At 43.1% G+C, this 22,858-nt stretch overlaps 1 protein-coding gene across 8 annotated transcripts in view; it reads left to right on the top strand.

The window, feature by feature from the left end:
• Positions 1 to 22,323, top strand: part of setd1ba (SET domain containing 1B, histone lysine methyltransferase a) — a 28,323-nt gene extending 6,000 nt beyond the window's left edge. For 4 of the 8 annotated variants that reach the window (XM_061697760.1, XM_061697758.1, XM_061697752.1 and 1 more), the window contains 14 exons: positions 637 to 758; positions 4,034 to 5,122; positions 9,347 to 10,090; positions 12,561 to 12,734; positions 12,823 to 12,916; positions 14,315 to 14,523; positions 14,641 to 14,707; positions 14,779 to 15,120; positions 16,202 to 17,444; positions 18,331 to 18,496; positions 18,692 to 18,817; positions 18,921 to 19,040; positions 20,311 to 20,448; positions 20,690 to 22,323. In XM_061697760.1, coding sequence (XP_061553744.1) covers positions 637 to 758; positions 4,034 to 5,122; positions 9,347 to 10,090; positions 12,561 to 12,734; positions 12,823 to 12,916; positions 14,315 to 14,523; positions 14,641 to 14,707; positions 14,779 to 15,120; positions 16,202 to 17,444; positions 18,331 to 18,496; positions 18,692 to 18,817; positions 18,921 to 19,040; positions 20,311 to 20,448; positions 20,690 to 20,863 — 4,808 coding nt within the window. In that variant the 3' untranslated portion in view covers positions 20,864 to 22,323. The remainder of the gene's footprint in view (positions 1 to 636; positions 759 to 4,033; positions 5,123 to 9,346; positions 10,091 to 12,560; positions 12,735 to 12,822; positions 12,917 to 14,314; positions 14,524 to 14,640; positions 14,708 to 14,778; positions 15,121 to 16,201; positions 17,445 to 18,330; positions 18,497 to 18,691; positions 18,818 to 18,920; positions 19,041 to 20,310; positions 20,449 to 20,689) is intronic. The other 4 variants (XM_061697755.1, XM_061697754.1, XM_061697759.1 and 1 more) reach the window with 4 other exon arrangements.
• The last annotated feature ends 535 nt before the right edge of the window (positions 22,324 to 22,858 follow it).

Raw genomic sequence — 22,858 nt, 5'->3', positions numbered from 1 at the left:
CTTCTTGATGTGAAGTTCACTGGCACCATCTATCGCTTGTAACTCAAATTTATATAACAACTCGAGACAAAAAAATTGTCCGAGCTCTGCTCCTAAGTCGGGTCACTCGTGAGTGAAGGTACCACTGGTTTCCTATTCCCCATGTTCCTGTATATCCACTGTAAAATTCTCAAGTTAAAGAGAGAATAGACATATTAACCTCCTCCTTCCACATTTCTCGACTGATTCAAACCATTCCACACATTTAACATTTCAACAATTCAATACATTGCACAGCATTTCAGTTCAGCTTCAGATTTTTCAGTCACACACAATTGCTACAGAAATCGCATTCTCTAGCTGTGTTCTTAATACGCTTTCAAATGTTTTAGCTCCTTTTCATGTTGCTTTCAACTACAGGAATCAAAGATTGGGTGCAGTCCTACACCAGTGCAAACAATCTTCAATAATAAACTAGCAGTCATAAATAGTCAATATTAGTTTATAAAATCCCTATTTGTAGTAGTTTTTTCAGCGCCTCCACATGCCGACTTTAGTGTTCAGATGTTACTGCAGTAGGAACAATGCCAGATGAAGTGTAACAAAGGCGGCTTTCTGAACCAGGCCTCAGATTCCCCTATGTTTACTGCTCCTCAGGTGAGAATCGCCTTCGGTACTTCCAGCTCCTGATGAATGGAAGCTACACGCCGCTGACGGTGCCGGTCGGCGGGGAGGAAGCGAGAGAAGTTTCCCCTCGCAGCCTGGCTGAAGCCTTACTGGTAAGAAAGAAAACCGACTACTGCTTCCAATAGGCCCTTTTGTCGTAACCTGTTGCAATGTGAGCCTTTGCGCTGAATTGCTGAGGTCAGCGTGCACACTTCAGAGTCCATACCACTTTTTTTTCCTGTTTCAAAGGCTTTGAAACATGCACTTTGAACTTATAGTCCAATATCCTCCCCCTATGCAGTGTCATGATATGCAAGTCGGGGAGTTCATTTTTTACCTCTGCCAAGGAGGTTTTTCAAATGATTGTTTTCAACATTCTAGGAATAGTAGTAGTATTTCTCCAGGGATGTTTACATTACACAGTTCACATGTTAATGCCCAATTTTTCCCTTAATGGTCAAACAAATGAAAAGCCATTTTGCTGTTAAATGTGACTCGATTTGAAGGAAATGTTTTGTTGTTTGTGCTCGGTTTAGGATCTCAGAAGTGCTACCTTTTAAACGCAGGGGTGGGGAACTTTTTTTTTTTACAGGGACGTTTTAAGCTTTATGTGGGCATTCATACTGAAGTTATACATATCGCAGTGATTGAACACATCACTATTGTACAGGTTCATCACAATGTCTTAGAATATCGTGTTCAACGTAATTGATTTCAGTAGTTCAATTGAAATAGTTAAACTCGTACAAACTCACTACATACATTGAAATATTGAATTCGATTTTTAAAAATGTATTAATTATTGCTTACAGCTAGCAAAAACACAAATTTACCATCTTAAGACGTTTGAATATTGCATAAATGTTAAATAATTTATGTTTAATATTTCTGAATAATATTTTCCTGTGTTTAAAAAAACACTGATACATGAATTTCACTTTTTGAATTGAACGACTGAAATAAGTAAACATTTGAATTTAATTCTGCATCACAAAAAAGCACCGAGGATTTCATCCTTTTAGGGTCCCCACTGAGCTGAAGTTTGCCGAGATACACTGACACCAGCGTGATGAGCGTTTGACCTCCTTTTGGCTAGGGATGTGCCGTTCATCTTTTTTGCACCCGAGTCCAAGTCAAGCCACTTGATTTTGAGTATCTGCCGATAGCTAGTCTGGATCCGATACCTCAGCATTGCATTGTATTCATAAAGAAAAACGAGATTGTTCTACTGGCAGTCTTAAAATTCTGCTATGACAACCCCTGAAAATGGTACGCTGTGTAAAATTAGTTTCGCTTTTTGAATTGAATGACCGAAATAAATGAATATTTCTACAATCTCCTAGTTTATTGAGATGAGCCTTTGTGGGTTAAACGTTGTCCTCAGAGGTCTGGATAAAATGTGCTCGCAAACGTCACATCCCTCGTGTTTAAAGTGGAAGGAAAGGGGGAAAAATGGACAAGAATATGTTGTATGTACGCCCACTAATCTAAACCTGATATTCTAATTAATATTGTGTTTGTGGAATAAGGATTAAACGGAGGATGTGTCCGAAATCACTCACTAACCACTATATAGTGGTTATGCCATTTTGTAGTGGCGTCCAAATGGTTAGTGATGAAATTCAGTGCCACTGCCACTAAAACTTTTCCACAAAGCACAGCAAAAAGTAGTGACAATTAATGCCTTGTGTTTTTGATGCTCACAAAAATAGCACGTTTAAACTGAGGTCTATTTGTATTTGTGTTTGAAATTGCCTCACGAGAAATGTTGGTAGACAAGAAAATGCAGTTTCCTGCTATATTCACGATGTGAATTTAAGAAAAATACTGTTGAGTTTCGAAAAGAGGAAACCAATCGGATGTTCATTAAGTGAATGTCTCATTTTCTCTTGCGTATTCATCATTGGGCTTTAACCAAGCAAAAAATATAGTTTATCCTTATATGTGATTATTCCGATAGAATTGTCAGTAGAATAATCGTAATAATGTAATTGCAGCACGACTGAATGCAAACTGTTATTTGTGACTTATTTAATGTCACTTCAGAAATAAAGTGAGACAGTCTAACTCATAGCATAACATTTTCATAGAATAAGTGAAAACCTACTATTAATTATGCTTTTGAAGGTGCAAACATTTTGATCAGCCCCCTTGTTTTCTTATAAATGTTGTTTATCAAATTAGTTTTGATAAAAAAATATGGATTTTTAAGTATGTCAAATGTATAACTGCAGTATATAATATATACATTAATTTAACAAAGAGATTTTTATTTAGTTGGTACAATGACTTGAAAGGACTTGAAACTCAAAAGTGTAGGACTTGCGACTTGACTCGGGACTTGAGGGCAAAGACTTGAGACTTCCTTGTGACTTGTTCCCACCTCTGCTATAGAGTGCAACCCTGCATGGAGAGGAGGGAGCAGTGAGTGAACGAAGAGAAATTAATCCATTTTCACCTATTCCGGGAGGCATCCATTTTTGGCTAATATCGCCGTCTGCTGTCGACTGAAAACAACGTCTCAGGCGTCACAAACGTCACGTGACCAAGCGCGGGGGGAAAAAAAAGGATATCGGGCTCCCTCTGTATGCTAGTCTCCATGCTAACTAGAACTTTGGGTTGATTACATGACGGTTTGGACAATATTCTAGCAAGTTTGAGTTCAAACAGTGCAACTCCAGTCAAAAAGTTGAAGTCAAGTCCACCGCAACAAGATCGTTCATATTAAGCAACACGGAATTTAAGAAGAAATAAATAGAGCATCACAGCAACACCCGCAGAAGCCTACGTTACTGCCAAGTTCCAAATAAAAGCTCCACCATTGAGCATCAATGCCTTATTAGGCTTTTGCCCGTGAATATTCTCATTCATCCAGGTCGTTTCACTCTCAGAGCATTGACTCGATCGCAATTGGTCAACCAGAGCAGTCCATTTGTGATGGATTCATTGCCCTAAGATTTGTGTGGCTTTTACTTTTGAAGCGCCGTCACAGCTCTTTCAGGCCTCCGGCAAGCTGTCAGTGATAGCAGTCCCGTCACCAGACCCAACAGTATCTGCTGTCCTTACCGCAGTTTATATTGCCATCATATACTGTTTCCACTAACATAAACACAACACCATCCCGAAAGTATGTACAATCGCTACTTTAATATGATACATTTATTACGCTGTCATTAATTAAATGGTAGAATACGGTACTAGTGGCTTGCAGCTAGCTACTCTAGTGCTCGGTAGGTTCGCGACAGTATTTTTCCGAGGAAGTCGAAAATGAATCTGCACACAAATACTTAGAAGATATGGACATTTACGATATAACAGGAATTTTTGACCTCCTGACATTACTTCCGCTTGAAATGTTTCTGTTTTTTTGCCCCCCCCCCCCCCGAAGGCGTGCGAGCCCATCCGCAGGTTGTCTGAGAGCAGCTTGTCGGCCGTGGCGGAATCGGTGCCGCCCGGCAGTAGCACCTCTACCACGCCGCTGTCCCTGGAGACCGGCTACTCCAGCCTGAGGCAGGACACCCCCCAGTCCCAGGGGACGCCACGCCAAGCGGGCACCCCTTTCTCCCAAGACTCCAGCTACTCCAGTCGCCAGTCTACACCCGCGTACCAGTCCGGCCGGGCGGAGAGTTCCGGTGGTTACAAGTCGCGGAGACACGAGAGCAAGTTCCAGGATGCGTACAATCGCAGACCGGAGAGGCCTCAGTACCGCAGCAACATGTACCGGAGTACGACGTCTGAGCAAGCGCCCTTTAAGCAGCACCGCCTCACCCCGCCTGAACCCCCACCTACGCCTCCCTCTTTCACCTACACGGCACCTCCCCCCGCTACGCCCAACTTCAAGTCGGGTTTCTCGCCCTACCAAGCTCCCTTGCCTCCCGCGTTTCCCCCGTCGGACGCCACGTTTCACCACCCGTCCCAAAGAGAGGGCGAGTACCAGCGACCCCCTCAGCCACCTCTGGCAGCACCCACTGACTTTTTGCCCTTGAAGGACAGACCGGAAACCCCTCCCATCCCAGAGCCCCCGCCGGAACCGGGTCCCCATCCCAGCACACCACCTCCCCTGATGCCCGAGCACTGCCCGTCGCCCGGCTCGCCCGCCGCCGATACCGAGCGCAATAGCCTGGACTCGCGCATCGAGATGCTCCTTAAGGAGAAAAGGACTAAACTGCCCTTCCTGGCGGAGCGAGACTCGGACACTGAGGTGCGAATGGAGGGGAGTCCCATCTCCTCCTCGTCCTCGCAGCTTTCCCCCATACCGCCGTACATGGGCGGCGGCGCGCAAAACTCCCGACCCTGTAGCACAGGCTTGGAGGACATCAGTCCCACGCCGCTGCCGGACTCGGACTCGGACGACGAGCCCCTCCACGGAACCCCCTCGCTGGTCAAGAGGATCGGCTCACCCCTCGACCACGAGAGCAACAGCGAAGTCAGAGAGGAACATCCCCGAGGACACACGGAAACGGTGAAAATGGAGATGGTAAGTACGGTCTTCATAATAGTAATAATGCTCCGTTTTGATCAGAAAGGTATTCACAGAAAAAAAAATTATTATTGTGCTTGCAGAACTGTGCTATAACCTTGGACCTGATTGATTGACTTTGATGGCTTTTTTTTATGGTCCCTATAGTGGGATTTCCTGGCTCATATTGAGGCAGAGGTGCTACCATTCGGATCATCCGCACATCCAACAAACACTTTTTCTTTGAAGTATTTACATGTATTTTACTGTTCCTTACCAGGTTCAAATTCTGAAAATATTTCATCTTTCACATGTGCCTTAAAGTTTTTCGTTTGAGGCTTGACGAACACGATGCATACATTCTTGAAACACTACAAATACATAAAACCACATACACCTAAGAAATTTACACACGTTATTTAAAAGAGACTTTGCTGTGGGAATAAGCGTTTTTTTTTTCTTAAATAACTTGTCGCCACCCCGCCTCGAAACAAAACTCGCTTATTTTCCGATTCATCTCTGAAAAGCCAAAAAAGAAAAAAAAAGGTGTAACACTTTTTTCTGCAAAATGAGATGTGGTTGATTACAAAATATTTACCTGTCTGAAACTCCACCAAATGATCTGACATATTGACATATTGGACGGTACACGGGACAATTCGCCCTTAATGGAGCACAGTTTTGCAATTCACCTTGCATTGACGTTTGCATGAGCGGAGGGGTTGCGACAGAGACAAAAATTTGAAGACGTGCACCGATTAATTTGTGTCACTGTTAAATACAAAGGACATTTTATTGTTTAGTGTTGCTTGAAACATGTCCCGTAATTTTCAAGGAAACACAAGCAATATGACTGAGCTTCTCCTTTGTTTGTATCCTGAGATAATAACGCTTGCTGGACACATGACAGCCGAGTGACTCGAAAGGTAACAACAGTGAAACAAGTCTCTATTGATAATGCTTTTGAGCCGGTGCATTCCGATTTGGTGTACAAATGTGCACTACATTTAATTGGAATACCCATATGACATGCGCACTTCGTCGTGAACGTCACGTCATTTATCAAGATGCAGGACCGTCATCTATTCAGCACAGTAGTTGGAATTGATTTGAATATTTTAAAAACATTTGATAAAACAATTTACGTGTAGTTGGAAACAAGATCTCCATCGCATATGAGCTCCGTCATGAGCCGCCTTATTTATGTCGTGCGTAAACGATGACGTCACCACGCATTTTTCGAGTTCTATCATCAATGACGGTATACATGGTGAAAATTTACTTCTGATCAGTTTGGCAAAAAGAATATTCCACCCCTGTGAAACCGAATGAAATTCCCTTTGGATTCGGCCTGTTTATTCCGATGAAGGTGTTTATTTTCATTCGAGTGTAGAAGGCTCCATATAAATCAGGCTAGTCTTGCGGCTCTTTCTTCATTATTTCAGACCCAGGGGATCCATATCACATAAGAAACACAATTTAATGACAAACAAGCAAGGAAATTATAATAACAACAATAATGATTTAAAATTAACTATATATATATATATATATATATATACACACACACACAATTAATACAAAATAAGGCCGGCCTTATTTTTCATGATTTCAGAGCCATTTAAAAAAAAATATATATATATCACTGAACGCACCTCGTGATTCGCTTAACGGCGACGTAAACATGAATGGCGGCAGCACTGAATGAGTTTCCAAAAATGGCGTTTATACCCAGACGTGAAAGACATATGAAGGCTCGTATATAGTGCGTTCAGCTGGTTTTTGTCCTGGAAGTCCTTAACAAGACCTGGGACGCTTGAATGAAAATGAACCTTCGTTCGAAACCCTTTCAGTTGCTAGAATGAGCCCGTTCTCAATAACATTCATCGGGCAGAAAACGCTCGCCCAAAATAGAAACTAGTTCATGAACTTAGGTCCATTGAACTCGTTTAGGTACAAAATTGCCCTCACCATGATGCAGTGCAGTTCTACGCCACGGCAATCTACAATCAGCAGCATTACAATCTTTGTAAAGGTAGAATTTGGGACATTGGCTTGCAACAATAGAGATTTCAGTTGTAGCTCCTAGCTAATGTGTCAGATGTGCTACTGATGAGAAAATATTGGCAGATCACTGACCACAGCACTGATCATAAAAGAGAAGAAAGTCTCGTGTTAGCGATGTTTCCGCATAGCTGTGAATGGCAGTTACCAGGACGCAGGAAGTGAGGTCTAGTTTCAAGTGCTAAAAGAAAGCTTTCCCTTTTTGTTTCACACGTTGTTGTTTCTTGTAAAGGAATCTCAGGTGCCAAAGCAAAAATCAAACTCTGTTTAGTGTCCTAAAAGTGGCATGTGAATGAGTAAGTATAACATGGTGCTCGGCCAAACGGGGTTTCTACTCTGATGCGCGCGTGATTAAGAAACTACCGGTAGGCTTGTTCCTCTTTCTAACGCTCCCTCGTAGGAAAAGGAGGAAAACATAAGTTTGGCTGTTGGCCCCTTTCAGTGGCACACTTCCTGCTTTCACTGCGCTCCTGACAGTCAAGCTTGGCCATGCCGCCGCATGGGTGCTCACATTTCAGTTATTACAATGCAAACACATCATTTGTGTAAGCACGACACTCTCGCGCCTGCTTTGTGTTGCTGCTTTCACAACAATCTCAGATTGTTGTTGTTTTTAAAGTGACAGAATGTTTTTATATCACTTGCATTTGCATCACTGAATCATCCTGTTTTGGTTCATAGTTTGGTCCCGCGAGACAACAGTTTGGTAACGGGCCTGTATAAGGCTGTCACAAGCGAATATTTTTAGACTCTATTAGCCTATCAGTTATTCTATCAAATAATCAAGTAATTGCACCCCCCCCCAAACAAGAAAATATTTTTTTCCCAATGTTATTATTATTATTATTTTATTTTTTTACACTAACATGCATTTTATTCTCATTTATGAGGGCTGGACTTCTATCCTTAAACTGCATATGTCGGTACTTAGTGTGAATTAAAAAATCACTTTCAGACGCTCCTCTGTTGTTTTTGACAATGCTTTTAACTGGCCCAACACTGCGTCTGCAATAAACGTCCGTGCAGTAAACATGGACATTGCCACATTGGTTCTGGGTGTCGCACATATGCTTCTATTATTATTTTTTATCACCACCAGGAAAAAATCTTTGCGTCGACCAATTTTTGTGGTCCACTTAACCGAGTTAGCCGATTTTCCACCCCAGCCCTAGTCCTCTATGTGCGCTAAACCTAGATTTATTGATATTTGCATGAGCAACAGGTGCTTTCCTTGAGTTACCTTCTAAACGTCAAGAAATCTTTGTCGTTAACTACTGTTGTGCTTGAGACAACACTATCAGAGACCAAGACTTGCCTGAGTCTTCGGTGGTGTGACTGGGTGGGTGTGGGGTGTGACAGTGTCCTTTTCAAAATTCCACTCTGGCACAGAAGTACAGTGATCCCTCGTAATTTAGCGCAGGTGTTAGGTTCCTGACCAGCCCAGCAATAGGTGAAATCCGCAAAGTGGCGGCCATGTTGTTTTTGTACACATTTTAAAGCTTTATGAATCTCCCCAGTCACATTCATACCATTCTCAAAGAGAATTCACCATTAAAGTTGAAGTTGATGCTGATTTTGCTTGTAATGCACAGCCACGAAGAGCATTACAGCTACCACCCTGATATTATTTTCGTCCTTGGTTATGTATCAGACCAAAGATTGAATTATCCCATAATGGGTCAAGAAGTTCCATCTTTACTGCTAGTTAGCTGCTGCCATCTGCCTCTCCTGCGAACTGCCAGGTACCTTGGAAGGCACAGAACGTTTGGGCGGCATTGTGGGCTTGAAATCAAGTATTGTAACGTCTTCCAATGATACATGCTGAGATGTTAGTGTATTTATCGATAAAGTAACAAAACGCTGAGACGTAACCGACGCCGTCAACAAACTCTCTCTCGGCTCCCCCGCCTCTCGGTTACCCCCCGCATGCACTGAGAAGCGATGCGTTCGAAGACACTCGTAAATCTCAGCAATATAAATATGATGAAAAAATCGACGATGCACTGATAATGTGTATATTTAGCGTAGGATTATTGTAAACTGTCAAAGTGAAAGATGAACCATTCTATAGTGGGGGTCTACAATAAGAAGTGGTTTTGGGCCACTAAAGTACAATGTGACGATCTCTCAAGGCACACTGATCGTGAATGATGGGTTTACCTCTTGCTTTACCCACAGAGTCATCAGTCTTCCGGAGAAGACATGGAGATCTCTGACGACGAGATGCCCGGCACGCCAATCACCGGCGGCGACTGTAGCAAAGGGATCGTGGTCAACTCTGCCGTGTCCCCCATCCAGACCCTCGCCCTCCCCCTGCCGGGCTTCTCCCACCTGGCTCACCAGGCGGGCTTCGCCATGCCCCACCACCACCTCGCCGCCGTGCCGGGGCATCCGGCTCATCTCGCCGCCCATCCTGCCGTGCACCCGCACCTGCTGCCCCACATGGCTCACTACGCGCCTGGCATGATTCCGCTGGTCCAAATGGATCTGATGAACTGTTTGCGTTGGGAACAGTGGAGCACGGTTCCCATGTCCTTCCAGATGCAGCAGCAGATGCTGAGTCGTATGGCGCAGACGGGGGGGCCTTATCCTTATCCTCATTTCGTAGACAACGCCGCCTCAGCCCCGTTTGCCACACCGTACCAACATCTATCCATGGGTGCCTCGCATGCCAGCGGTTCGGGGGCGCCGGGACAACAATGGCAGCATCCCAGCATGCCCAAGTTCAACCCAAGTGTTCCTCCACCGGGATATGAGACTAAAAAGGAGGACCCCCACAAGGCCACCATTGAAGGAGTGCTGCAGGTCATTGTCAAAGAACTGAAGGCCATCATGAAGAGGGACCTCAATCGCAAAATGGTGGAGGTGGTGGCTTTCAGGGCATTTGATGACTGGTGGGAGAAGAAGGAACGCTCGGCAAAGGTAAGTCTTTCTAGTTTTTACGCTTTCAAATAATGCTTGGCGATATATCGAGAAGCTCGATTTGAGCAATATTGTATTAATGCTCGAAATGGAAAAAGGGCATCATCGATATCTGTGTAAAATCACCTAAAGATGAAAGCACATTATTGAGTGCGATGTATGGTTTACGTTACGTTAGAGAGATCCATGACTCGTGCTGCTCCTCTAATGTAAACACAACAACGCCGTGATCGTGGTGGGAGTTGAAGCACTAATGTTTTTGTGTTCGCTCCGTGAACTGTTCGGGAAGAAAACAAAATAGTAGTTTGCCTTTCGCAGATGAGATAGAAAGTGTCCACCGGGTTTGTTTATGTTAGCGTTAGCAGCTACGAGCTAGTTCTGTTGCGTGAGTGATCGCCAATCACGCAAATAGTTTGACCGTGGGTCGGCTGTCACTGTCTCAAAAAACTTTTCCGGACAGTTTGGTTTGCACAGTATGATATTCTCAAGAATCAGTCTTGTATTTCTTTTTTTAATTTACTTTATTTACTGATCCCCACCTTGATTCGTCCCAAATGACATCACATTTCTTCTTCGTGTGATCGTCGTCTTGATTTTCGGCACACTGGGCATGTTTACGTACATTGCTGCCACCTAATGTTTAAGTGATGAACAACAACAACAGCCAAACCCGAAGAAATGCATTCAAATAACAAATATTAAAGCCATAATATATAACGATTAAAACTGTAGAGTAATGATTATGCTGCCCAATTGAACAGTATGCAGAATTAGTTTGCTGCTTTTACATAATATACTGTCCCGTGGTAATGACCTCACAGTTCATAGAGTGGGCGACGAGGGGTTTAGTTTTCCCCCTGCTTCGTAAAATGTGCAATCTGTGCAAAACTGAAGTACCTTGGGGGGAAAGATCATCTAAATGCTTCAACACAACAAATTTGATCACAATGTACACAAGGAGGAATATGCCACGTTCAAGCAACACAGCATGGAAACGGAAAAGCTAACAACCAAACGGATGCTAACGCAAAACAACGCTGGGCAACACCCGTCCATACCGGGAAAGTGAGAGTTGGCACGCGGAAGCTGATGGAGTTCATGGTGCTGGCCCACCTCCCTTTTTATGTTGTGGAGAACCCCGCGTTTCAAAGATTGCTAGCACATTTTGATCCACGCTACATCCCCCCCAGGGCACACATACTGTGGCGAGACCGGTCTGAAAGAGCCACACCGGGACGTGCACTTGCACGTAGCCAGCCTCCTGAAGGAAGTCAGTCCTTCGCTTAGCTTCACCACGGACAATTTGGTCATCAGACGTTAGCCCCAAGTGACTTCTACGTTTGACTTGCCTTCTATTTGCACTAGTGCGACTGTGTGCATTACAGTATTTGTTATGGTAAAGTAATTTAAGTACAATACATTAATTTCATAACAGTAAGTTCGCACCCATTACTTCTTTTTCAAGTAATTTATGTCAGTGGCCAATCCTTGAATGCCCTCTAGAGGTCACTGATGTTTTACCTTTTGTCTAAAATGCAAGAGAATACTTTTGAACAAGATACTCATTATACAGTACACAAGTGTATACAGTAAATGAGCAAGTCATTTAAATAGACATATTGCTCCATTTTGTGACTGGATGGGTGATCGATTATTATTAGTATTTTTTTTTTTTTAACTCGATCAGTGATCTGCCCCAAAAATCTTGATCGTGTAAAGCCTAATAATCACATCTTAGTGATGAAAAGCGTCACTTGTGTCACTCTCCACTATTTTTATTTTATAAAATAGCAAATATTGAAGCCATAATTTCGTAACGATTATGATTATAGAGTAATGACTGTGTTGTGTTCCCCCTCCCCCCTTTTTTGCATTCCAAAAGAACGATTCCATCCGTGGTGTGGGGCATGCCTCTAAGTGGGAGCATAAATAGTTGAGCCTTTCACACAAACCCTGGCCAGTGCCTCCCAACTAAGCCTTGTTGCATGACCTGATGAAGCTCGCTCGGATGAGAGGCGACACGTCTTCCAAGACAAACGGAACAGTCGAGTTGCGATCGAGTCAATGCCATGAGAATTTTGACAAATTGTTCTGGAAGTGAATTTCTTTAGGTTGGCAGCCCTGCATTTCTGTATTTTTAATCATTAAAAAAAATACATTATAGAGTGCTATTTTGCCTCATTAAAAAGCACATTACAACAACATCGGCGCTGGAACAGATTAAGGAATTAAGTAATTGAACTCATCTCAAGGCAAAGGTCATAAAAACAGATCACTTAATAAAACACAATTTAGCGGGGAACACTGCAAGCCAAAGAAAAAAGCAAGACACACGGCCAGAATTAATCGTGTGAAGGTCTCTGACCTCTGGTCAATTTGCTGAACCATATTAATATGATGTCTTGCATGACTCATTTTGTGCAGCTTTCCCCCAAAAATGTTGCTCAAATTTCAAATGTTGTTGTCCCAGGCATCCTTGACTCCAATCAAAGGTGCGGAAGGGAAGGAAGAAGAGCGACCTAAACCTAAAGAGACCATCGGTTCGAGTCTGCTGGAGAACTGGAACAAGGGCGAGGGGCTGGGCTACGAAGGGATGGGTCTAGGAATCGGCCTGCGGGGAGCCATCCGCTTGCCGTCCTTCAAGGTAGGAGGTCTTTTTATTTATTTATTTTATTTTTTTTCCTCCTCCTCTCTCTCTCTTTTGGTGTTGAGCTTTGGAATGTCGCATACAGGTGAAAAGAAAGGACCCACCTGAGGCCATCTCTGCGGGGGAGAACAAACGAGCACGACCCGCCACTCCAGTGGATGATGAGCTGGAGGATGAAGGTAAAGGCCAACCCACTGAGCATTTACATTATCATAGAAAGAGTCATAGAAATATAATAGAATGGTTAAATGGAGCGCTGCGATTGGCTGGCAACCAGTTCACGGTGTATCCTGCCTCTCGCCCGAAGTCAGCTGAGATGGGCGCCAGCTCACCCGTGACCCTAGTGAGGATAAGCGGCTCAGAAGATGGCTGGTAAATGGAGTGCACTTCTATAGCGCTTTAACGCCACAATAACGGTGCCCAAGGCACTTTATAGAGGCTCACACGTTCACACGTTCACTCACCAGTGAGCGGCTGCAAGGCTCCGCCAGGCACGCTGGGAGCAATTTAGGGTTTGGTGTCTTGCAGTTGGAACTGGGATTCGAACCGTCGACCCTTTGCTCAGTGGATGACTGACTCTACCAAAGTATTAACAATTACATTTGAAGTACTTTTTTTTTTAACCTCATCTACAAACGACCTAGCCATTCTATCTGATTTAGTTTTTTTGTTCATATATGGTATCTCATTAGATATCTGTTTGGTTGATGGTCGCTATTTTGGTTTAGTTTCCAAAGACCGCTTCATTCAAGTTGGTGTTATACCTTATATTGCTAGCATATATCATTTGACACAAACATCAACACAGCACCACACCCAAAATCATGTCCAATCGCGAATTTAATACACACAAAAAAAAAATCACAAATGAGTTGCGCTGTCTCTGATTTAAAATGGAAGAATATGTTGCCGGGCGCCAGCCGTCCACGTCACCGTCTGCCCTCACGCTGAGCGCCCGACCGACTGTGGTTACGTCGTCTTCCCAAACTCTTGGAAAGGTCTTAGACCCATGAGCGATACAATAAGTAAAACTATTACGCAAATGTATCGAACCTCACAGTTTTCTCTCGTTGTTGTCTTAAAAAAACTAAACATCCAGACAACAATTATGCCGCACAGCTCCCGCAGAGTGAAAGAAGAACGTTGAGAGTTAATAGATTTGTTCTCAAGCTACTTTCAACACTTTAAATGGGTTAATAATGCATAAAAATAACAGAGGACACGGGGACAGACTAATAGTATTGATATGTGCAAAAATATGGAATTGACCATATGTGGACATGCGGTTTCCGCCTGACAGCGATGATATACATTTAATCATTTTCATTTATTATTTGAAACAATTGGTTAATTAAATAATGGAATTTTAAAATGAGAATGAATTCTTGAATTATGAAAATGTATTTCACATAGTTAACATGTGACATTTTAACTACTTTTGTGTTTGACTCGGCCGCTCTGACCATTTTCAAACCGAACGTGTCTCTTGAGTACAAAAGGTTTTCGCACCATGGTCTGAAGACTGGTCCACAGGCAGTTTTCCATCCGCTCACGTTCTCACCACTCCTCTCAATCAGACCGCGATCAAGACCCAGCGGAGCTCCCCTCGGACGACTCCAAAATGGACGGCGACGGCATTTCGACCAAGCGGAGACACTCGCGGCCCCTTGACCTGGACAGCGAGGGCGAGGAGGAGGTGGACACTTCGGGGAAAGAGGAGTCGCTGGGTGACCGAGAGGAGGAACCCGACGACACGGCGCCCATCGACAGGCGGTCGCCGAGCAAAGTAAGTACAGGGAACTATGTTGCTTTTTTTTTTTTTTTATTTTTTTTTATTTTTTTTTATTTTTTTTTTTTTTTAATAAAACATATTTTGTGGACCCGCTGTGTCTTGTTTTGGCAGAGCGGTGATGAGGAAGCGGACAGAGACTCATCCAGTGAGAGCGGATCCTCAGACTCCTCCGACGATGGTACTTTATTTGCACTTTATTTGAAGTCTGCTGTCCCGCAGTTTGTCATCTCTCTGCTTCATCTCCCACAGAATCGGAGACTTCCTCGTCGTCCAAGAGCAGCTCGGACTCGTCGTCGGCCGGCTCCGAGTCCGCTGAGTACGAGTTGAGCTCGGAAGAGGAGGTGTCCGAGGTGGAGGCGGAAGACGAGGATGCGGGCAAAGCCGCCAAGACCTCCTCGTCCTCTTCGTCGTCTTCATCTTCGTCCTCTGATGAAGAGGGAGAGGCTGATGCCAAGCCGCCAAGTCCTCCTGCAGCAGGCTCCGTCGTGGACACTTCGGAGGAGCTGAGGAGCAAACCTAAACTCAGACCTCCGAGTCCTGAGGACGAGCTAACGGAGGATGTGAAGTCACCGTCGCCTAAAGTTCTCCCAGGTAGGATTGCTCAACCGACAGCTGCGTTGAGCACGCAAGCCATATTTTGTTGTTTTATCGGGCCCACCGGGAATTTACATGATCAAAAGTCCGTTTGATACTTGTTCCATTAAAAAACGCAGAATTGTGAAATTAAGACATAATTAATAATTCCAACAAATGGCGTTACCGGATGACCACCAACCGTCGCTCATACGTCGTAAAGTAAAACCTCTTCACGTCAAACAGTCCGATCCAATTTATTTGGAAGCAATTTTTCTCACTGAAAATGAATACATAATCATATTTAGTAGGATAGTCATATTTTTCCCGAGAATGAAGTTTTCGAGATGAAAGTTGTATATTTACGAGAATGAAGTCATAATATAATGACAATTAACTTGTCTAGTTCTATATTTTCCAAATTAAAAATTGTGTCTTTTGGAGATTCGTTATAGTTTTATAAAAATAGTCTTCCATTTTCAAGACAAAAGTCCTAGTGTTCAAAGAAAAGTTGTGGTGTATTTTCTCGATGAAATGTAATATTTTCAAGATTAAAGTCGTAATATTATGAGAATATAATTATTTACTATGTTTCAAATGAATGAAAATAAAGTTGTATATTTATGATGTAATAAGTTAATGAGAATAAAGTTGTTTTTTTTTATATATACGAGTAATATTGTCAAGGTAAGAAATGGTATGTTCTCCATTGAGCATTTACATTTTGGGAAGTTTTTTACTTAAAAACAAAAACAACTTTAAAATGTGGTTAATTCAAATTCATGATTTTTGTATTCAAATCGTTTTTATTTATTCATTGTAAAATCAATAATAAAATAAAAATAATTCCAACTATTTTGTATATACATTTAAAAATATATATTTTCTGAAACAATTGTATTCTTTGTTTTAAATTAAACTTAATTCATTACAATATACTTTGTGTAAAATGTATCCAAATAAACATAAAAATAGGAAAGATTTGCCAAATGTATTATTGAAAATAAACTAGTTTGAATGTAGATTTGAACATGTGCAAATGAGCCGCCCGTCCGTCTGTTTTCAATCAAAAGTTTGCCGTTTGTGTGCCCAAATCAAGAAAACGACTCTTCTGATTTTGTAGTCAAAGAGGAAGATGAAAGTCGCACCGTGAAGGCGGAACCTCGGGAGAACCTGCGGCCGGCCACGCCGACGGGCGCTCTGCCTTCCGACAGTGACCAGGAGAGCAAAGCCAAAGGTAAAGCGGAGCCCGAGGGAGCGGCCGTGACGCCGAGCGGATTTGTCCCGTCCCCCCTCCGTTCCGAGGCCCCCTCGCCCCGATTCGCCTCTTTAATGCACCTCCCTCTCCCGCCTCACCCGACAGTAGAAGGTCGCTCCCTCCTCCGCCCGCCCTCGGACCTCCCTCAGCGGGCACGCCTGCCCACGGACGAGGACGTTCCTAGGACGCCCGGCCGAGACCTGATGGAGCGAGCCCGGAGTCTGGGCAAGTCCCAGAGCACGGACACGGTGCCCAACACCCCAGGTAGTGACGCCCCGCTAACGGGGAGCAGCCTGATGCTCAGCTCCCCACACATTCCCGGTAGTCCTTTCTCTTACCCTGCTCAGTCTCCTGTCCTTAGCGCCGGAGTCCCTCGCACTCCGGGGCGGGACTTAACCTTCACTCCTGTCTTCCCTGACCCCTCCGCACTTAATCGCAAGATCTCCTCCGAGAGCTTGGACGATCGTCCTGTGTTTAAGGAGCCGCCCGTCGGCGCCTTACCTAACCCGGCCTCGTCAACAGGTGCGGAGCGTCCGGCCGGCCTGGCCGGAGATATCGCCGCCGGCTTCCCGGAGGAGGATTCCGACGTATCGGACGGCATGCCGTCAAAACGCAAACCCGGACGCCCCAAAGGGAAAAAGATCCCCATCGTCTCCGAATCTTCCGAGCCGTCGCCTGAATCGACTCCTTTGCGAGATGTCGCCGTGCGGGAAATTTCCACCGGGTCCCCCGATGGCCTGAGCCCCGACTTCAGGGCAGAGGAACCTCAGACGGCGATGCCCGAAGCGGAACACGGCTTCCCGTTCTACGAAGAGGACGCCCCCGTGGCCGTAAAACCCGCGCGGCGGGCGCGGCGAGGCTGGGAGGAGCTTCTGCTGGACAGCCTGTCACCCGTCACCTCGCCGCCTCGCTCCTACTTCTCCAGACGGAGCGACTTTGAGGAGATGACCATCTTGTACGACATCTGGAACGAGGGCATAGACGAGGAGGACATCCGGCTCCTGCAGGTCACGTACGACAAGATGCTGCAGCAGGACAACGGCAACGACTGGCTCAACGACACGCTCTGGGTTAATCACCCTCATATCCTTTGTTTGGTGACCACCGAGCATTGCCAAAGACATTTTGGTCAGATTTTGGATTTCTTTACAAGGCGTTTTTCTCATTTTCAAGCTTTGCCACCATCCCATTATTAAGGCTGGCCCATCTTTTTAGGAACCAATGTCACAAAAACTAACTACACCGTGAGATTAAAGTCAAAAGGTTCATTTTCACATTTTTAAAATAGATAACTCGGGAGTTTCTATTTTTGGGGTTAAAGTTGTGACTTTATAATTTGGAGTAAAAAGGTGGAAATTTGAAGGAGCAGTTGTATTTTTATGGGGAGAGAGATGTTTTTCAGATCCACAAATATATCCATGATTCGAACCTGTTTTCTAATGTTTTGTGTGCGTTTATCATGACTTGTCATTTGTAAACATTCAATTCTGCTTGTGAATGGTTGAAGGCGCGTTTGTGGATCGGCGGGTACTCGCATTTATTTCGGAGACAAACGGAACGCAGTTTCGAGCTGAAAAGATTCACACGGGTGGGAAGGCCCTCCCTCCATCCGCCAGGCGCCAGCGTTGCTGTCTCCGTTGATGACTTGACTGCAAGTCATTTTTATGGGACTCCAACAAGTCTATGGTCCCACCCTGCTGAAATCCCCAGTAAACCGATCGCGGCCGGACAACCGGCAGCCCCGGCATTAGTTGGTCAAATAAAAAGAAATTCCTTCCTCATCTGTCAGGAAGATACAAAAAACAGCTTATTATTACAGTGTTTAAATAATAGCAGTGGCTAGCTCTCAAACATCTATATCTGGATCGATCTCTACCTATCCATCTATCTATCTATCTAGAGAGCGAGAGAGCGCAGTTTTTGCTTCCTTGCTGAGCTCCAAAGAGTTCCTTCCTTGACCGCGCTGCACAAACCAACATCCCGCGGGTGAAGAAGAGGAGGCGAGACGACGGCATGAGGGATCACATGACCGGCTGCGCCAGAAGCGAAGGCTACTACAAGATTGACAAGAAGGACAAGATCAAGTACCTGCAGAGCACACGGCTGCAGTCGGAGGAGCCGCCCATTGACACTCAGGTGATTTCCCCCCAAAATTTTTGAGTAGCATTCTGACATATGATGGGAAATGTCATAGACAGAAATTTGCTTAGCGGTACCGGTAATTGTAAACCTTCAAACAACTGCTACTTTAACACACACGGACAGAGCAGCGACACACACGAACGGCGGGTACAACGCATCCTCACGTGAATATTATTCCCTTCCTCTCAGGGGATGAGTATTCCTGCACAAGTCCACGCCTCCACCAGGGCGGGTTCGGAGCGGCGGTCCGAGCAGCGGCGCTTGTTGTCGTCGTTTGCGTGCGACAGCGACCTGTTGAAGTTCAACCAGCTCAAGGTCAGCATCCGTCCGCGGACGCCCACACAAACACACACACACACACACACTGTCTTTTGATAACAAATTGTACGACTTTGCTGACAAATGTCCGCCCTTCCAGTTCCGTAAGAAAAAGATCCGATTCTGCAAGTCGCACATCCACGACTGGGGTCTGTTCGCTTTGGAGCCCATCGCTGCTGACGAGATGGTCATCGAGTACGTGGGACAAAACATCAGACAGGTGAGAAGGGTTGACGGAGACCATTATTGTTTTTATTAGTATTATTAATAATCAATGCTGAGAACATGTTTGTTATGATAATTGTAGTTTGCTGTGGTGTACAAAACACGATTGCAATATATATGAGAGAAGAAGGAAAAAGGGACTATACGTTTTTTGAGATTAAAGTCATCCATTTTCAAGATTAGAGTTGTACTTTTCAATTTGTATCGCTTTATTTTAAACCTGTCCTGTTAGGCTGCACGGCCGCGCAGAATGGTGGCTCTGTATGCCTTTGTGCTGGAACACTTTTGCTTATGTTTTCATTTTTGAATTCTTCGAATGTTTATTGAAAATGCAGCCGGACAGGAAAGGGTTTTAGGGAACAGACACCGGGACAGAACAGACAGGGGTCATTTGAATCCAAATCAAATTTGATAAAAACAGTTGCTTTTTTTAAACAACAAAAAATTTACAATTTCAAAATTTTTACAAGAATTGTTGTATCTTTTCATGATTCAAACGTGTATTTTTTGTAAAATTGTGTATTTTATAAATTTAAAATTCTATATTTTTAAGATTCAAATTGTAATTTTTGTAGAATACGGTAGTCAATTATTTAAAATAGATATTTATATTTTTTAGAATAGTTTTTGAGAAAAGAAAGTTGCATATATTCAAGATAAAAAGTTGTGTATTTTCAAAACAAAAGTAGTCTTTTGGATTTGGCATAGATTTCCAAGAATGAAGTTGTATATTTTCTCAATAAAAAATTATCTTCGATTCAAGTTGTAGTTTTACGAGACACAAGCTGTATATTAGTTAAGGACAAGATTTTTATAGGATTAAAGTCCGAATTTTACAATAATCGTTATATTTTTCAAGATTTCAAGAATTTATAAGAAGAAAGTTTTATGTTTGTGATTATATTAGATTAAATTTGTAATTTTACCAGAATAAAGTATATTTTTTAAGAGATACATTTTTATTGGTTAAAATTTGTGTATTTGTGTTTTTTTACATGAAGTCAGATTTTGATGAGAATAAATGTCCATATTTTCGAGATGTTGAGACTTTTGGCTTGTGACACAGCGAGTCACTCGAATGAATTTGTAATTTTAAAAAAATAGATTTCAATTGTGCTCTTATGAGAATAAATGTTCCTACTGTATTTTTGTGTGTATAAACCACTTGAGGGGTTGGAGTCAGTCCAAAACGGAAAGCCGCACGCAGTGGCAAAAACGGCGCCATCTGCTCCTCACTCGCTGCCGTCCGTGGTTGTCGTCCGCAGGTGATCGCGGACATGCGTGAGAAGCGCTACGAGGAGGAGGGCATCGGTAGCAGTTACATGTTCCGCGTGGACCACGACACCATCATTGACGCCACAAAGTGCGGAAACTTTGCGCGCTTCATCAACCACAGCTGCAACGTAAGACGACAATACCAAAATTCCTTCCTTCCTTCCTTCCATCCTCCCTCCCTCCCTCCCTCCTCCCTTTCTTTCATTCCTTGACCGGGTGGACACCCTAAAAGAAATATAACCGTTGAATGTATATCGTTTATATAACGATTTCAATATGCCATACTGTGTTGTTGCTGTTTGTCTTCTGTTCATGTGTTTTCCTGTTTTTGTTGTTGTTGTTGTTGTTGTTGTTATTTCTTTTCCCCAGCCTAACTGTTACGCCAAGGTGATCACGGTTGAGTCGCAGAAGAAGATCGTCATCTACTCCCGGCAGCCCATCAACGTCAACGAGGAGATCACGTACGACTACAAGTTCCCCATCGAGGACGAGAAGATCCCCTGCTTGTGCGGGGCCGAGAACTGCCGGGGGACGCTCAACTGAGGAAAACCACCAACGTTGATTGTTTACGATTTATGGTGCTGTTCCATCCATGTGACTTTTCCGCTTTCGGTCTCCCACGCGCCCCCCGCGAGTCTTCCTCCTTGCAACTCGGCTTCTTCTTGCTTGCAAAAATCCACCATGGGCAAAATTAATGACGCTGCTCGCCAAAAAGTTCAGAATGACCTCTGCCAAGGCATAGGACACGAATTAACACTTTTGTCTTTGGGATGATACGGATTACAAAGAACCAAATTCAACCCGAGTTATGATAGTAACAAACACATGGGGCTACTTTCAAAAGGACAGCCACATTTTGTGTCACATTAGTTTATGCAACGACAAAAGATGACAAGACTCTTGGCATAATAATGGTTTATGTGAGAGGGAATTGTCCTCTTCAACAGTATTTGTTTGGATCTGGGGCGGGGAACCAACAGCCCACAAGAGCATTAATAATTCTAAAAAGAAGTAAAATCACAGAGAAACGGTTGTAAAAGCCCCCACACCCCCATTTGCGCATAACATATAATCTTTTTATTTTCATGGATTTTTATTTAGGACTTTCAGTGATCACTGCGCGAAACTAAAGAATCATGCAGAAAAAAACTTAAAGGCTCAACTTTAAGCTTTTGTACATTTATTAATTAATTTGACTCATTTGAGGTATCGGCAAGCTTCGCATCACGTTATTCTGTCAGTGTTCAAATGGTTCCTAAAATAGCAAAAAAACAAAAATGTTGAATGCACTTCCGCTTTGCCAGGAATACGACGTCTCATTGGCTCGGTGTCACAATACTGGAGACTTGTTTTCTGTTAATGTTGTAAACTTGTACAAAACAAAATCTGCAACCTTTTTTATACGTCATCACGGGGTCTCAATTTTAAGATGTTTTCTAGGGAAAAAAAAGACTGAATATTAAAAAAAAAAAAAAAGTATTATCAGGGATCTTTAAAAGGAATGACAAGCTGTTTATTTAAAAAGAAACGAAGGTCCACTGTGTACAGGAAGTCACCTTCCATCTCCCCTTTTTGGAAAGATTGTTTCTTGTGGAAACGTCTTCATTCCTCTCGTTCGTCTCAAACGTGTAGATAAGCTAACTGTGAATATTATTATATAAATATATATTTTTTTGTTCCCCGAGGATTTGCTACACCTTCAGAGCTCCAAGAGCTGTGTAACATATGATGCGAGCGGTGAGCTTGTAGCACCACATTTCAGCTTGTGTCAAGCTTTGGGTTTCTTTTCTTTTTATTCATTTTTTTGGGTTGTAAATTCTATTAGAAGTTGTTTTGTGGTGTGGAGAAAGACAGGAAGAAAAAAAAGTGCTGAATCAGCGTAGGATGAGGACTGAACAATCAGCCTCCTCCTAATGTCTATTTATTACATGACAAATGTATGAACATGTTTGAAAAAAAATGGAAATAAAGCAATTTTGCATACATCCATAAACAGTGCTTGTGTGTCTACAGCCAACTCAGCATTTCCTGTTATATTTGTTGCATTCATTTTAGCCATCCTGAAATTGGTTAATTTGAATATTTCAATGTTGAGAATTGATTGTAAATGATAGAATTTTAATTATTTATTTGAATATTGTTGCACTATTGGAGTTCTTTGTTTCCCTCTGAAATTGGTTTAAAAAAAAAAAACTAGGTAATGGAAAGAATAAAATGAAAACCATTAGTAAAATGTTTATTTTAAATAGGTGGTCCATTATTAATTGTTAGGCTTATAGCAGAGTTGCTGGTCATTTTTAACTTACTATTACAATATCACTAAAAATCGAATGTGCTTGTTAAAAAAAATTTTTAAATGTGGACTTGGGCGACTACACTAACGAAATACGATTACAAGTGAACACATTTTTTAACTGACGATTCCTAAGTATACCACCTGTATGACGTACGGCTTTAACGGGACAAGACCTACTATTATTGCTACATTAGAATTATTTTATTTCTTACACTTTCTTTTATACGGAAGTTTGTTACAGC

This window comes from Phycodurus eques, chromosome 15, assembly GCF_024500275.1.
Source record: "Phycodurus eques isolate BA_2022a chromosome 15, UOR_Pequ_1.1, whole genome shotgun sequence".
NCBI classification, from domain to species: Eukaryota; Metazoa; Chordata; class Actinopteri; order Syngnathiformes; family Syngnathidae; genus Phycodurus; species Phycodurus eques.
Note: the sequence above shows the minus strand (reverse complement) of the source record. Positions and strands in the feature narration are given on the sequence as shown.